General features: G+C 44.5%; 1 protein-coding gene across 6 annotated transcripts in view; it reads right to left on the reverse strand.

Moving 5' to 3' along the window:
- MYO1B (myosin IB) overlaps positions 1 to 16863 on the reverse strand; it is a 179351-nt gene that overhangs the window by 10339 nt on the left and 152149 nt on the right. For 4 of the 6 annotated variants that reach the window (XM_080798486.1, XM_080798482.1, XM_080798487.1 and 1 more), the window contains 9 exons: positions 15279 to 15372; positions 14293 to 14442; positions 11255 to 11323; positions 9466 to 9552; positions 9083 to 9169; positions 7195 to 7281; positions 3931 to 4005; positions 2267 to 2401; positions 216 to 322 (listed from right to left, as the gene is read on the reverse strand). In XM_080798486.1, the coding sequence (XP_080654612.1) occupies positions 216 to 322; positions 2267 to 2401; positions 3931 to 4005; positions 7195 to 7281; positions 9083 to 9169; positions 9466 to 9552; positions 11255 to 11323; positions 14293 to 14442; positions 15279 to 15372 (891 nt within the window). The remainder of the gene's footprint in view (positions 1 to 215; positions 323 to 2266; positions 2402 to 3930; positions 4006 to 7194; positions 7282 to 9082; positions 9170 to 9465; positions 9553 to 11254; positions 11324 to 14292; positions 14443 to 15278; positions 15373 to 16863) is intronic. The other 2 variants (XM_080798483.1, XM_080798484.1) reach the window with 2 other exon arrangements.

A 16863-nucleotide genomic window follows, 5' to 3' on the forward strand; every position in this document is an offset into this window, starting at 1 on the left:
AACAAATGTAATCTCATTTCAGTTAAGTTTGCTATGAGAGCCATGGCGCAAATGTGTTTCTGTGTATTCACATCCAGCCGATCATAAAACAATTCATAAAATTAAAAACCTCTCATGTATTACTAAAATCAAACTCTGCTAGAAACGGCCTACAAATATATTTGAATAATTTTTAAAATGCTGACTTTTATGGGTAAAGCAAAAAGCCATAATACCTAGATGGGTATAAAGCCTTCTTGTCTTTGAAGAGTTCACTGGCTTCTAGTTTTTCTTCATAAATAAGTTTCTGCTGGTCTGTGAACTGGTCCCTGTATTTTTTACACTGTGAGAAATGAAAAGGGGGGAAAAAGATAATCACTTACATAAATAAATCTCTACTCACTCTTAAATACGCTAAGTCCACTCAACAGCATCAAGAACAAGACTAAACGCACACAAATGTGCACAAATGCCCATTTAAAAAACCAAGAGCATTTTTCCTTTCTGGATTTTAAAAGGTCAATCTTGGAAAATGTCATAAAAACTGTTGTTTGTACTGTGGAACTCGGGATGTTTCTTCAAAACACACAAGGGCCTTGCTGCACAGGCCCTGCTGGGGGAACGGATCCTCCCACTGTGACATCAGAGCCCCACAATCCTTTAATCCTTAGGCTGTCACACTCTTTCACAGACTCACAGTATGAACGACACTGTACATCACAACTCACTGCACACATTTATATACACACACACACGGACAACACGGATTTAAAAGCTTCCCAAGACAAGACTTTCAACATGTCCTGTCCCCCATTATTTTCTATTCTACTGCATTTCATTTTAAAAACCTGGCCAGTAATCCATGAAATTGATGTCATGACTCACAAATATGCTACAACCATTGGTTGGAAAAATCCTTCTCCGAATCCCCCATTACCTTCCTACAGTGTGGACATGGGACCCGAGAAATCTCCCCTCCACCTGGATCCTGAGATGGCACTGGAGGGACACAGGGGTGGCTAGAGGGGCAGGGCAAGGTTTTTTGGATGAACTCAAAGAAATTCAGTTACAAATGTAGTTGAGAACCAATGACATCATCCTATAAAGGAACGTCAGCATTGCTGCCCACCCTCTCAGGAATGAACACGTCACTCTCATTCCCCACCACCAATGCCAGGGAGGTACAGGCAAGATTCAGGGGCCGGGAGGGAGCGGGGAGCAGAGGCAGAGCAGACCCCTGGCATTACAGGCTCCCTACCATTATTCCTGAAAACAATTCCACCATCAGACTCAAAAGGGGAGATGAGCACAGAGACACTGGTGAATCTCACCAAAACGACTCACTAAATGAGGGGACGGAAGCGAGAATCTAGTTCCACATGTTGAGCAGGTACCAAGAGTATACTAATCGTGATAACGTCCCTCTGCATATGTCATTCTGGGAAGGGACATGCCTACAGTGGCCAGCAGGAAAGAGCTTGCTGGAAGATACATCCATCAATCATTCACTTTCTAAATAGCGGCCCTTCAATCAACGATTACATCGTATCTGATACTTGTACATGTTTAGCATTCAATATATGACCTGACTGAATGATTACAATAAAGTCAACATCTACACGAGTATCCTGTGTACTCACGCTGGGCAACACCTAAATAAAATGTGATGTTTTCATCAAATTAAGGAAGCTAAACTATTAGGCACTACCAAATAGATTTTCAGCTTCCCTTTAATTCAGGTCGAGCGAAACCTGAACTTGAATGTGTCGTGAGGCACTCTGAAGCCTCCTTCCCAGTCCATCCCCAGATGTGCACGTCCTCATGTGTACATGTGTCTGTGTGTACGTGTGCAACAGAGCTCAGACAGTGAACTCCTAGAACCTGCAGGAGTTCGCTACCTTGTGCGAAGATGTTCGGACTTTATCGTCTCTACCTCTGGCAGTATTCTTTCAGATTAACATGAAAAACAGAAACAAATCAAAACAAAACAAAAGCCTGAACTCCTTGAAAGCAACGGGGATGTGGAATGAAGCCATGCACTCTCCCTTCCAGCCAGGGATGCGAGGAGACATCCCACGGGAACCACCGGCCGCTCTAGAATTTTCATGGAAAGCGACGTACAGTGCATGATTCGAAAGTACCAAAGCCCTCAGGTACAGCTCCTCGAGGCTAGAGGAAGAATAGCTTAAAATCTGCTTTTACCTAACACTTCTCAAACACTCAAAATATGATAAGGAGTCTCTGGGAAAAACAAAAAAAAAACTAACAAGGCCTTTTTTTTTTTTACCCTCCACAAGTGGAAAATCCTTTTAAGCTCCTTGTGAGTAGAATCCAAGAATAGGTAAGGTCTTGGCGGCCAGTTCTTGTCTATTGGAGATAAGGACGGCATCTTATTTTTCATCTCCAAGAAGTATTTTTGCACCTATGGTGGGTTTGAGGGAAAAAAAAATGCTAGATGAGTAAAATATGCCTGAAAAGACACTGTTTTACCTAAACCGGGATCAAACAGACCCGTCTGTAGTGGAATTCAGCACGTTTTAGTTGATAAAATGTTGTAACTCCTCTGGAAGATCTCTTTTTTACTGTTTTGGCTGGGAAAATCGAAGCTCCACTAAGTGGTCAGGAGAAGAGAAGAATGCTGACAGTAACACTAACTTTAACGTTAACGTGAATACTTACGCGAACTAACACTAGAAAGCTGCATGTTTAAGAGACAGCCGCTAGCCACAGGTGGCTGCTGATCTTTAAATCGTAAGTAATTAAAACCGCAGCTCATCTGTCATGTTCGTTACATGTCACGTTAGCCACGCATGGCTAGAGTCCCCTCTGTGGTACCACGAGGACAGAGAACATTTTCATCACCGCAGAAAGCTCTGCTGGGCAGCACACTGCTCTAGACTACCGGAGATGGGCCAGGCGTTGTACGAGCTTTCTATAATCGCTCCATTTTACAGATGACAAAAGGAGGCTCACCCAAGTCATGTGCTCACGTCACAAATCTGTGCGTGGCAGAGCAAGCTGGCTCTAGGGTCTGCACTCTCCACCACTCCACATGCTTGTGTGGAAGACAGAGGGGAATGCTGGAAGCCGCCCGGGCTGAGTGGCACAGCCTGGCTCTCCTCCACCCTCCGCCCACTGCCTCGTTTGCCACCCCTGCCCTGCAGCAGCTCCCGGCGCCTCAGCAGGACAAGATGTTGGCCTTCCCCTCAGCCCCTATGTTGAAATCCTCACCCCCAGTGGGACAGTAAGAGGAAATGGGACCTCGGAGAGGAAATTAGGTTATAAAGTCACAAGGGGTGGTGCTCCCGGGATTAGTGCCCTTTTCAAGCAGACCCAGGAAAGTGCTTGCTTCTCTTTGTCTTCTCCAGTGAGGAAACCAGGAAAAGGCCCTCACCAGAACCAGACCGTGCTGGCACTCTGACCTTGGGCTGCCCAGTCTCCAGAACTGTGCGAAATAAGTGTTTACTGTTTAAGTCACGCGATCTGTGGTATTTTCATTACAGCAGCCCAGACTAAGACACCTGACTTGCTTGGGTTCACCTTCCCCAGACTATGTTCTCTCTGTCAAAGAAGAAGAACATTAAAATAAAATGGCAGAGGGGGAGGGAGAGGGACAAGCAGACTCCCCGCTGAGCAGAGAGCCCCATGCAGGGTCTCGATCCCACGACTCTTAAGACCATGACCTGAGCTGAAGTCAGATGCTTAACCGACTGAGCCATCCAGGTGCCACAGAAGAACAACTTATTAATTATTTCATTGATCAGATGCGGGCCACTGAAAACTTTCTGACACAATTCTACCTGAATTTGGGGGGGAAATGATTAAAAAAAGTCACAATCTCTCAGTGTCACAGAGAGGATTTGTTAGCAAACAAGTCACTTATTCCCGAGGTGATGCTATTAACTAATTAATCCAATAATGCTAATTACCTAATAGAAAGTGTAAACTTACAATTCTCTGAAGCGTAAATTCATAAATTTTCTTTCCAGCATTGGCTCTGAAGAATTTCCTGTACTCCCTACGCACCTTTAAAAAGAAGCAGTGGCATACAGAGGTTAGTGCCCATACAATGACGTACGTCTATTAAAAATGAGAACAGGTGGAAGGAGTAAAATCTCTACGTGATTTTCTGGATATAGTCAAATAACTGAAACACACTGAGACAGTGGATTTTAAATCAGAGAAAAAGAAATTAAGAGATGCAAAGTGATAATACCAGAATGTTTTGATGTTTTAAATCCTCTCAACTAGTTTTTAAAGAGCCTGATGATTTGACAAGAAATGCTCTAGAGACAAAGCTGCAAAATCATCACAAACCAAAATACATTTCAGAAAAAAGAATTTTCTAAGGTCATTTTCACTGCAGATTGCTCTTAAAAGGTAAAACAATGCCCGAAGAACTGTACTGCGGTTTCCAAAAGCTCTGCTTAGTCCTGTCCTCGGTACTGCACACTGAGAACTCAATGTGCCCAAGAGTAAGAATTTGAAAAACGGCTTATGAACCCATTATCTTCCACTTAATTGCATTAATTTTTCTCTAATCTCTGCTCCTGCCCAAGTTTCCACTAAGTACTGTCACAGCCTACGGCCCATCATATGACAGTTTAAGTTTCCCTATTTGCTCCTTGCTACACTGTCGTGTTCACTTGGCTTACTAACGTCCAACAAATAAAATAACTAGGTGAGGTGTTTACCAAATCAATGAGTGATATAGTTAAGTCTTGAAACTGAGGGAAAATATTTAAAATATTTATTACTATCCAGCTGTAAATGAGAACATTAGATTCTGGCAAAACATTAGCCTATTTGAATAATTCAGACATTATGTACCTTTGTCTTTTGTCTTTCATTTTCTGGGTTTAATTGCACATGTTCAAAATATTTCTACATTAGGCTATAACCTAGCCACCTACTAACCAAATTCAGTCTGTAGAGAAATGTTTTCTATGCCAATTTTTAAATTAAGAACGTCACACAGGAACTCAGACTGCAACATGTTCTAAGCTCTAGCAACAGCGAGCCCGTTGCTACATAACAAGGCCTACGTGGACCACAGGCGCTGTTGCTGCCTCTGCGAGACAGGCCTCCTCCAAAGGGCTCGAGGCCCCGTCACTCCATATCCAGGTGGATACCTGCCCTCTGCGGCTTCCCTCACCTACACGGCCTCCCCGGTACTTCGGGGCAGGTGAGCACCAGACCCGTTCTCTACACTTGTGGACCACTAAGGTCTAACACGTTTCTGACCACCATGTGGGCAGTTGTTCTTTTGTTCTGACTCCAGGTTACTGGTCATCTAGTTTTTCTTTCAGCCAGGGAGCTGCTAGATTCAAGACCATTTCATACCTCAGACTAACGAAGTTAGAAGGGACAAGGAGAAGAAAAATGAAAGCTACTGACTGGCTCCAGGAATTTTAAAAGCGTGGGAAAGCAGAGAAGGTAGAGTGAGATTCCATGTGAACACATGCACAGAGGAGCGGTGGAAGTCCTACAGTGTTCAGCAGAATGTCAGTGTAAATGAGTTCACTGGGACATGCTTTTTGATATTCACAGGAATGTTTCTCCTGAAGTATTCTCTGGAATCACAGCTACGTACAGAGAAAGGCCTGGTGACGCCATGCCGGCATACGGAGTAGGCTCCCCTTGTGGGCTCTGGCAGGTCTGAAAGGATCCACTGAGCTGTATCAATTCCACAGGAACTTAACCACTTAAAAAACAAAACTACTACTCTTATCAACATCATTCTTTAAAAAAAAAAAAAAAAAGCACAAAATGATTACATTCTTGGACTTGAAAGAAGTTCCATCTTACTTCATAACAACGGTAACATATTAAAATAGTTCTGTTCTATGGGAAACTGGTGGAAAAAAAGAGTTACCTCTAGAGGAAGCCCAGTTACCTCCAACTCAAACCTACAATTCACCTACACACTGAATTTGATGTACAGGTTGCTAATAGAAACCCCTAATATGAAAGTATTTCTGAAGCTGTGTGCAGTTAGTTAAACCCAGAAAACTAAAGAGGAGTGTGGTGTTGCTGGTAGAAATCATTACACAGAATAAAAATCCTGACTCAATGTTTTGTTCCTTCTTTTTATGAAAATCAGAATGCAAATTAGAACAAGTGAATAAAACGGGAAATAAGATCCTTTAAAAAAGGTAGTTAGAACTTGTTCACAATTCTTGAACTAGAACATCTTACATTCCTGTTTAAGTTACTTCTTAATTACTCTAAAAATTACTTGATGAGTATTCAGTATCATCAAAAAGGTTCATTTACAAAGAGTTTATAAGCTCAACTTCTAGGGGAAAATGCAGGTTATTCAGAAGCAGAATGTACAGATACTGCTAATGCTGTTTAGATTCGGAGCCAATGGCTTCCTGGATGGCATTTCCATCTGCAGAAGATGAATTTTTATACTATTACAGCAAAAATAATAAAGAGGAATAGTGTCAAAAGGGAGCCTAATTACCCCCAAAGACAACAGGGATGGCATCCCATGGCGATGAGTTACTGAATACAAGGAAGACACAATCTTTATTTACGCGGCCTCTGAACTGCTCTCAGGGTTTTCGGGGACTCAGTCGTATTTACCTACATGCACTCTCTGAAATGAACCCTGCCCTTAATTAAATGGCATTCGAACCTGAAGTTCTCTTTAACCTGAATGACCCACTGCCAGTCTTATTTGTCCGAATCCGTACTTTTATGCAAAATCCTTTGGGTTCTATGCTGAGCGATGAGAATGGCAGTCACTGTGCAGAAAGCTCTGCTCCAGAAGCCGTCACTGGAGCAGAGCAGGCAGACAGGGGCCAACAGAGCCTGAGATCCCCCAGATGGCCACTGCGGCCGTGGGTCAGCTTTCGGCTCCACTACTGTAACTCTGTCTCGTGAATTAAAAACCAAAAAAACAAAACACAAACTTCATCCTCATAAAGAGAACATTAAACAGAACCTGGATAACAAAGTGTCTTCTTAGATAAAATACGCTACAGGGCTAACTACGACTTTAAACCGATTGTTTAAAGAAATAAGCCACAATAAAATCAGCAAATATTAGTGCACAGGTTTGTTCTCAAAAAGAAACGCAATTAGGCAAGATGACATTGTAAAAGACTCTGCAGACCGAAAGCAAGCATATCGATTGTTTTCTTGGGGTTAGTAGGTGCTAGGCTTCATCGAGTTCACCGTGGGCAGAAAGGAGGGGTGGGGCAGTACCTTCAGTCCAAGCCAGTAAGCCCAAATGACAGCGACCGCATGCTTGCGCCTAGCCTCCTCCTTCAAGCGTTTCAATTCCCTTCGAGCCTAGAACGTTTTAGATGGTAAATAAAAGAGACAGCCCAATGCAGACAGCACAAATGACCAGAAAAAGACACCCCACCAAACAGAAGAGCCAATTTATGAATGAGGATTTCAGAATAACAGAAGAATTGGGCATAATCATTTAAACCCAAAGAATCAGCATAAGGCCGCTGCAGTCCCCTGACTTTTTAGTGCATGGAGCCTCTGTTCCAGAGGAAGGCGATCTGTGTGGTACCCGAGGTTAGCTCACTTCTGCTCCCCTACTTCCATTTTTTTTCCCTTCCTCCTTCCCTTTTCTCTCTCCTTCTTCCACTTCCCTCCCTCTCTTTCCCTTATCCAAGCCTTCAAACCGGGAGTGGCAGCTCATGCCTTCAGCAGATTTCCCTCTGCTGCCAGTACACGGGGCTGAGGAGCTACGAATTTCTGTGTTCATTCATTCGGACGTATAAAAAGACAGCTCTTGAGAACAACCGGTTGGAAAATGGAAAGAAGATGGGTTGTTTTCTCTGAAGTTCAAACAAAAAAATAAAACTCAAAATCCTTTCCTGTTAGAAAATCCGAAGTAGCCCTGATCAAAATTCAGTGTGAGCTCGAGGCCCCAAACAGTGAAATACACTGATGATAAAAGTGAAACGACTTCTAGGTTTAAAAATCAATCTTAGGGGAGAGTCAGACTGGGGTGTTTTACTGTAAAAGATGAAACAGGCAGTGATTTTTCATTACACGGTGGTACTGACTGGGAAATGAGCGCAGGCAGCGGGGAAAACCCAGGGATGACTGTCGACGCATCCCTCTGCCTCTCCCAGGACATTTCCCTCCACTTACTAAAGGAACTTGTCTGCTCTGCACAGATTTTTCAAGGGAAAACACAAATGAACAAGTCTGGTGAGTGCTTTGGGCAAATTAGAATCTTTATACAGGCAAACACGGACTTTTCTCATTTTCCTCATAAGATGGGCTTCTAATGCTGACAAGGTACATTTAAAAACATAGGACTCTATTGATATTTATGTTTCTAACTGGAATACACATTTTTAGCAGGGATGACCTTTGATTTTCTAAGTAACAAAAACATCTAAAAGCTTCGTCCCTTGGGCTATGTGAAATGTTCACAGAGCCCACGACTCTGCCTGGGGATTAGTGAGGGTATTTCAGGAGGCCTTTGTTTCTGAACACAAACAGCTGATGCTGAAATTCCTGGGATTCTTTCGGGGCAATTATAGCTAGCTTTGCATGAACACAGCTTTCTGTTAAATCACAAGTGATCATTCTTTCCACATACAATATTTCGCTTATAATAATCAATGGCTGCCTACAACACAATTTCATTCACGGATTAATGTTTTAAGGCATGCAGTAAAGGCGGTCCTATTATCATCGTGTTGCGAAAGACCAACTGAAGCCCAAACCTGAATATTCCCAACATGCTCCCCCACCCCCCTACCAAACAAAAACACCCCAGGAAAACTGTCACTGTATGTTGTGGGGTTGGAGGGAGGGAAGGGGGACGGGAAAAAAACAAAACTAAACATGCATGTTACTTGAGGTTGTTTTTTGTTTTTGTTTTTTTTTAAAGAGCAGCTACACTAGTGCCTCATTAGTAAATCATTAGTCTCGCTGGCCTACACATGCTTCGGGACCCTAGCGGGCACCACGGACACACCCGCATCCAGATGTATTAGATCCGGCCACTGGGACATGCACCAGGGCGAGCCCGTTAGCTGGAGTCGCTCGGCCCGACAGGCTAGAGATCCGACCTATGGCGGATTCCGGGACGGAGGAACAGGATGTGTGAGTCAAGTACCTTAGATCCAAGCCAGTAAGCCCAAATCACTGCAATAGCATGTTTATTCCTAGCCTCCTCCTTCAGCCGGCTCAGTTCCCTTCGCGCCTGTGATGCATTTGGAAAGGAGTTACAGAACAGTTTAAGGCAAGAAAGGTTACTGCTGGATCCCAAAGGGGAAGGCGGAAGAAAGACACCGGCCACCATCGGTCACCGTCACGCAGTTAACGCGAAAGCGTGTGCCGCCACCCCACACCACAATGTCAGAGAGACAGACAGGAGAAGGCGTGCTCAGTAGCTCAAGCCAGTGAAGCATTTCCGGCCCCCGGAGAGAGGGTCTGGGGGCCCCGCTCACTCCTCCCGACCCACTGCCTTCCCGGGGGCGGGGGCGGCGTGCGGCCCACCTGGGTGCCGTGCCAGTAGGCCGCGATGGTGGTGGCCGCCTCCTCGCAGCGCTTCTGGTGCTTCAGCTCCCGCAGGATCTTCCGGGCCTAAGGGGACGAACCCCCCCCCCCCCCCGGGAAGACAGAGTTAACAACAATTCCCTAGTCACTGGGAACAATACCTCAAGAGCCAGTCATCGTGTCCCTTCTCAAGTGGAAACTCTAGAGCTTAAAGAGAGGAAGAGGAGAAACTCAGTGATTGGGCCTCCCTGGATGCGGAGAAGGCGGTAAATGAAGATGTCCTCGAGCTCGACAGCAGAGGCCCCGCTCCTACTGAGACGGCAGCTCCTGCGCCTTAATGGGTGACAGGAAGAAAACGTGAGCCCAAGCAGCAGAAGCCCGTGCGTCGGATGGAGGGAACCGCTCTTAGAACAGGGTCTGAGATCTTCAGCGAGCCATCGAAATCCGTCCATCATTTTATTATTGTTCTGTAGACGGTAACTGTAACTTGTGCTTTTTATTCAAAAGAGATGTTCAAAATCTTGCTAAAATAATCTCACTGGTCCAAAACCAATGGCTTCTTCCTAGCAGTTGCCAGAAACGGACTATGTGGGGGCCGGGGAGAACGTGGTTTGGAGGTGGACTCTGAAAGTCTCAAGTCTCTAGTCATGGCCCCATGGGGTCACAGAAGAACTGGCGGGAGGAACTTCTCTTCCTCTGTGCGCCTGGATTTGTATTTTGGCATATGCTGTGGGACAACTACCAAAGTGTCCCACAGGCCTCCACAAGGTCAGCAGATGTTACGGAGTCCTGGCCCAGGGCTCTACCCTCTGAAGGGGCTCTGGGCCTGGGAACCACCTTAGAACAGGCCCTCTGGACCCAGCTCACTCCACGAAATCTCCCAACAGGAAAGTGGTCAGGACGGGCTGTGGAGTATCTTTGACCTAGAGCAGGGGTCAGTAAACTTTCTATAGAAAGCCAGCTGGTCGGTGTTTCTGGCTTCACAGGTTTTATGTTCTCTATCACAACTACTGAATTCTGACGTTACAGTGCCAAAGCAGCCACCCATGAGATGTAAATAAGTAAGCAACGTTTCGTACCAATAAAACTTTATGTTATGAACTTTGTATTTATATTTGTATATTTATTTATACGAAATTTGTACCCCATATAATTTTTCACAAGTCATGAGATGGCTCTCTTTTTGCTATTGTTTTAAACAATGGTTTAAAAATATAAAAGCCATTCTTTGCACAAAAACAGGCATAGGCTTGATTTGGTCCAAGGGCTGCGGTTCGCTGACCTCTGAACCAAGCTTGCAGGAAGGACCTGGAACTAGGTGATGGGTGCACTGTGCTCCCCATTAGAATGGCCAGGGCTCAGGATGTTTTGATCATTATGGGGCAGTCCACAAGACGGTCACCAGGAAGTTATGGAAGGAGCGGGCTGGGGGCGCTGAGGTCCGGCAGGACACACAGGTGCAGAGGCAACAGTGTGAGCGACATCCCTCTGGGCTACACTTCCCTTGCAAACAAGGGCAAGAGGATACTGAAATCATGTACAGTATTATTTCAAGGACTTCCTGCTCAGAGAACAAAGCTCTTGAAAAGAGAGCCGGTTGGAAGGACGCAGCCAAGACATGGTCACAAGGGCCCCCGTGTCGCCCATAATATTTATTCTTTCTATCTGACTGTTTACAGGGTAGGCAGGAGACGAGGAGCTCTCCCCTGCAGGGCGACCTTGAAGACATCATCCTTTGTGAAGAACCCGAAAACCCCAAATAAATAAGGCTCACTTCTCTTAAACTTACCTTCCAACCGCGGATATAAGACTGAATTACCAAGGCAGAACTCTTGATCTGTTGATACCTCTTTTGTTGCTGTAGGATAAAGGGGAAAGATATTAACGGCTCTATGTACATATCTGTAATACACACACCCGCAAGGATTGAGAAAGAAGACTTGCTCACTTAGTGCAATTAACCCTTGATCTCCATGTTTCTTCTGAGAACCAATATGTAAAGAAATCCAAATAGCAAATGACCCAAAATAATTACAGTTAATCCAGAGAACGCTGTAAGGATGCTACATGTAATTCAATGATCATCACTTTAACAGAACTGTGAGAACAGAAATGTGAATCCGACCCCGCTCCTGCACTCAGGGACATGCTGCGGACACCAGTCAGCAACGTGAAAGAGAACGTCTCCTGGGAGAGTCGAGTGAGCACCAACCAGGTTCAGATATAGCCACGCTGCCTCGTGTGGAGGGGTTCAGCAAACCCAGTGAGCCTCCAGGAGGAAGGCCTCAGGTCAAGTGCTGGCATGGCAGTCTCAGTGCCTGGAGGCCCTTTTTACTTCTAGGGCTGATGTCTCAGAGAGTGGAGGCCACTGGAATCCCACTGCTAGAAACGTGAGCTCTTCCTGTACTTCATGCGGAATAGTCACTGGCACGTGGGCATCTGGGGCAAAATTTCACAGCTTTACGATGTACTGACGTCATCCTGCGCCTCTTTCACTTTGGAAATGAGGGGGGGAGACATGCCCTTCAGCACTCTAGACTATATTTGGGGAGGTCAGAGGACACAGGGTGATCTTAACACATGAGCAGCAAAGCAAGAGAATGCCAGAGAAAAAGACCTTGGGCACCACCTTCTCTGGGTCTCCGTTTCCTCATCCGTCAAATGAGGAGCTGGAAAATCTCCCAGATTCTTCACAGAGGAATATTCCGTGTTGTAGAACAAACTACACCCACCATCTCTGACCATCACTTCTGATATCTACTTGGTACCTCACTGTTCTCTTCTGAAATTCCTAAATGGCTTGGAAATAACTCTATCTCACTTTAAAACTCATCTCATAAACAAACAAAAAACTCATCTCATAGACGCATTAAACAGAAAATGGATTTTAAAATCAGCAAATAATGAAAATAGGCATGGAGAAGATGTTTGAGTTATCTGGTTGAGGAAAAATACTGAGTCTAATCACTGGCTTGGATAACATGCAGCTAACTGGTGGAGGTATTTAGCTCAAATTCTGAAGCAGATGTAACAAAATTAGTATTTTCTCTGAAAGTTAGGCTATCATTTGTTTTTATTCTTCAAATCAATAGTCCTCGTAGCTCTCACCACTGTGATTTAATGATACGTTAACATGGTGGCTCTCTTCATCGTCTGGAGATACAACAGCTCCAGACAGGGAGGAAAGGTGCTGATGGCACCCGCTCTTGGTTTGTTACCTTGTCCGTTTCTTCTCAGCCTTCTGATGAAATGCCCCCTTCCAGAGGCCTTCCTTGACCATGCTATCTAAATTAATATCCTAACTCCCTGCTCTTCTTTCTCTCAGTATTCTTGTTTCCTTCCTAGCACTGACTACAACCTGTAATTGTTCTGATTATTTACTTGTTTATACCCATATTGTGCCTTGCTAGAGAGCAGCCCTAGGTCAGGAATGAGGCTGTTTTGCTCATGGTGCTCTCCCCAGAGCCCCGCAGAGCAGGTATTGCAAAAACATTGGTAGGATTCAAGATACAGAGGAATTCACTACACTTCCAAACTCGGATTTTCTTAATGATCTCAAAATGAATGATAAAAAGGGTCCTTGAGGACTGGCGATTTCTCGATCCCCCTTTCTCTGGCAAATACAAAATAGAGCATTATGAATCTGCAGAAATGCCATTCTGGCACATAACGTGCCATTGTTATGTGCACAGAAGAGAACCCACCACAGCCCAGGGTGGTGACAACTGTCCTCTGCGCCTCTGCAGAACACAAGGAATGCATCTACCATCGTGCTGGACAGGTTCATACGACCATACCCATACTAGTGGTCGTACCCATTCAACTAGAGGAAGCAATTTTAAAGATACTCTCTTAAAGATCAAGCAGTTTTTTTCCTTTGGCTTAATCATTTAAGTAGCTCCTTAATTCCTCAAACTTGGACATATAATGCTAAGACGTACAACATGAGACTAGGTCAGCAACACTATGTCCTGGTTATATACTGCCTCCTACTAAGACATTTCTGTAGGAGAAAAACAGAAAACCCTAAGGGAGATCTGACAGCAAATTCCATTCGTCTTCCAACTCACTCTCTAGAGCAAATGTGTAGAATGAGAAAACATTTGGGATTAGCGTTTTTATCTCTAAAATTCATTTGTGAGAACACAGCCTTGGTTGAAGCCAGCCTAAAGGCAAACCTCCAGGCCGCCATCAAACATGTTACTCTTTCAGTGAGACATCTATAATCAAGTGAGAAAGAAAATCCCAAAAAGAAATTCCATGTCCATTAAGTAAACACACTTAATTTTTGAGTCTTTCCCCCTACTTAGCATGATAGCTATCTGAGGAATAAAGGAAACCCAACTCTTCCACCAAACTCAGAATTCTACTCAAACGAGGCATCAGTTTTCTGGAATGAAGCCATTTTCAGTGCGGCTACAATACATGGAGAACAGCCAATTATTCTGGAAAAGTGACCCCACCGTATGAAGGGAGTTAAATGACACTGCCTCTTCCAATCTGATGAGCAATTTCAAGATTTCAATCTCCCACTACAGGTGACTGTAGCAGTGGAAGGCAGCGTCGTGGCATACTAAACCCGAGCTGTCCAGTTGTCCTGGGTGCAAACCTCATCTCTACCACGTAGTGGCTGTGCGACCATGCACAAGCTCCTTAACGACTCACGCCTCACTTCCCTCGTCTTTAACATGGCACCACAAGAGCACTCGTCCCATGAGGTTGCTGGGGGAACCGAATACGTAAATATGACACATACAGTTAAGTACATAACCAACACTTGCGAACGAGCATCATTATTACAGATTTAAAAAGGTCGGAGGCTCTTACCGCGTATCTCCTGTACCAGGCGGCTATCACGATTTGGCTTTTTCTCATTAGCAGGAAGTGTGTGCGGCATTTCCACCCCCGATAAATTTTCTGAATGAGAGTGGCCAAGTCCTCAAGACGCTGTTTCCTCAGGTCTTCTAGTTTGAATAACTAATAAGAAACGATAGATGGATGTATCAAAAGTCTACCAAAACTTCACGACATGCATGAAGGACATCCCCAGGAGGAAAAAAGTCATGATGCTGAGTTAGCCACATTGAGAAAAATGATGAGTAACTGTCTTAATTACAGGTGAAAGGAACAATAACCCTGAGAAGACTGATTTTGACGAATTCATACAAGATCCACTATTTACAACAGGATGATGCAGAATTTATGACAAATCAGAGAAGGCCTGCCCTGGAAGCCCGCGTTTATCTTCACGCTCTCACGGGGATACAACTACTGAGGGTACGGAGATGCTGACAATGCTTCTCTCTTGAATAATTCAAACATTTTCCAGAGTCTCCAAATTTCCAAATTACCAAAGACACTGCTGCGTTAATTATACTTCAAGCCAGTCTATATTCATTTATGAGAAACATTCCCTTGAAGTTCCTACGCAGAACTTTAAGTGCCCTTAAAAATGTTTTCAACAGGAATCCTTACATGTACTTCAAATAGGGTTGTCTTTCCCAAAATTATTGCATAATTCAGCTATCATAAATAAAGACTGAATTTACCCCCAATTCCTATGAATTAGGGAGATTAAATCACCATTCCTTTAACAGTGTTGTACGATCTATCAGTTCAAAGATTCTGATGTTTCATAAAAAATACACACGTTCTTCTACTGCCCCCTACTCTCTCATCCTCCTGGATGTCTGCGGAAAGAACAAGAATGTGCTCTCCTGGCTGCATCTTGGGTGACGTAATGAAGTTAAATATCCTGTAAGGACTTGCCTATATGATTAAAAGTTCAGAGGGTCAAGCTTTTGGTTACATACTGTTCTTGGGTTCCGGATGAATATCTTTGATCTACCAAAGGAATATTCTTCCACAGGAATCTCTAATTCATTAAACAGAACCTCCACGCCAGCCCTACAAAAATAAATAAAAACAGTGAGTTTTCTGAGTTACAAAAAGAGGTTATCTTTAATCGTGGTATTGGGTGCTCAGCAGCAGAAAAAATAGCTTGATTTCCAAGTACAACTGCTCTTTCAGTAAGGAGGCTTTTGTCAAAGATTCTTCAGACTGAACTCCACAAATTAAACCCAATCCAGTAATGCTAAAAGAATAAATGTGGGTTCAGAACTATGTAGTCTAAGAAAATAGGGTATTAAAGCCAGTATCTTGATTTCATTAGCAGAGGCAATCTTTGTATCAAATATACCCATGACAAAGCACCAACCAGAACCAAGAGGGGTACAAGAAATTCATATCCATTTTGAACCCACTCAGTTAATTCTTGAAAATATTTTTAATATTGTGCTCATGCCTCACGGCACGGGCAGAGCCCGAGAGATAATGTTAAAGGCCAGATCAACGGGGTGTAATGAAGCAGAGGCCATATGTGATGCGAGCGAGGCCTGAACTGGGCTCTGACTTCTCCAGCCCGGACCCCGCTTTCAACACCAATCTTTAACCAAACTTAAACCCACCAATTTATGGACTAGGTGCCAGGCAGGGGGTGAAGACATGTTCTGTGTATTATATGGTAAATACGGACCATAATACCCTGGCAATTAGCAGCGGGAACAGCACCCAGATCCGACATTATCTGGGTACTGAACTGTGCATCAGAGACCGTATCAGATATCTGGAGTTCATCTCCTTGTAACACAGGCTGAGTGTCTAACACTATCAATGCTCCTCTTCCAGGCCGGGTCCAGTGAGAATGTGGAGGCAATAACAAGACGGTGAGAACAAATCCCTAGTTCCTGCAAAGGCCTGTGAAACAGACATGCTGGCCTTCCTGTGCTCCTTAGGAGGGCCTCTACCACCGGCAGAGAAGGGCCAGCTTCTCCGACTGGCGAGAGCGGAAGAGCGAGCACCGGACAGCCAAAGCCTGTCTTGCCTTCTGCGGCAGCCCTCCAGTGGCATCCGAGTTCTCTCCGCATGTGGAGAGCTCACAGGGGCTGCTCCACGCACAGGCCCTGCAGCAGTCCGGCGCTCTATCTGGGACTAGATGGCTGAGTGCGATTCAGGGAAGGTGGGCTGAAAGCGGCCAGATTCGGACTCTGCCCGACTCCCCAGTCCAGCTTTATCAGCAGTAACTCTGAGTCCTATCTGCTTCTGCATCTGTTTCTTAGTTGGTGCAGATCCAGGCAAAGAGCAAGACCCACACCCCCACTCGCTGTCAGTCTCCGGGGTTAATTCCCCAGAGGAGAAAACCGGAAGCGGAGAGCAGTGATCTGAGATGCCTCTAATCCTTCTATGATTCTACACAAATATACTTAGTGATTACAAATCCCCTCCTATGAACTTGTCACAGCATATCTTTAAAATTTTTAAAAGTCCAAGTTACAAATGTGGATCTGATAAGCCCTGTTTGGAACTTACAATCGAGGCCTCTATAATCAATCAAGCATT

The sequence above is a fragment of the Martes martes genome, assembly GCF_963455335.1.
Source record: "Martes martes genome assembly, chromosome: 3".
Lineage (NCBI taxonomy): Eukaryota > Metazoa > Chordata > Mammalia > Carnivora > Mustelidae > Martes > Martes martes.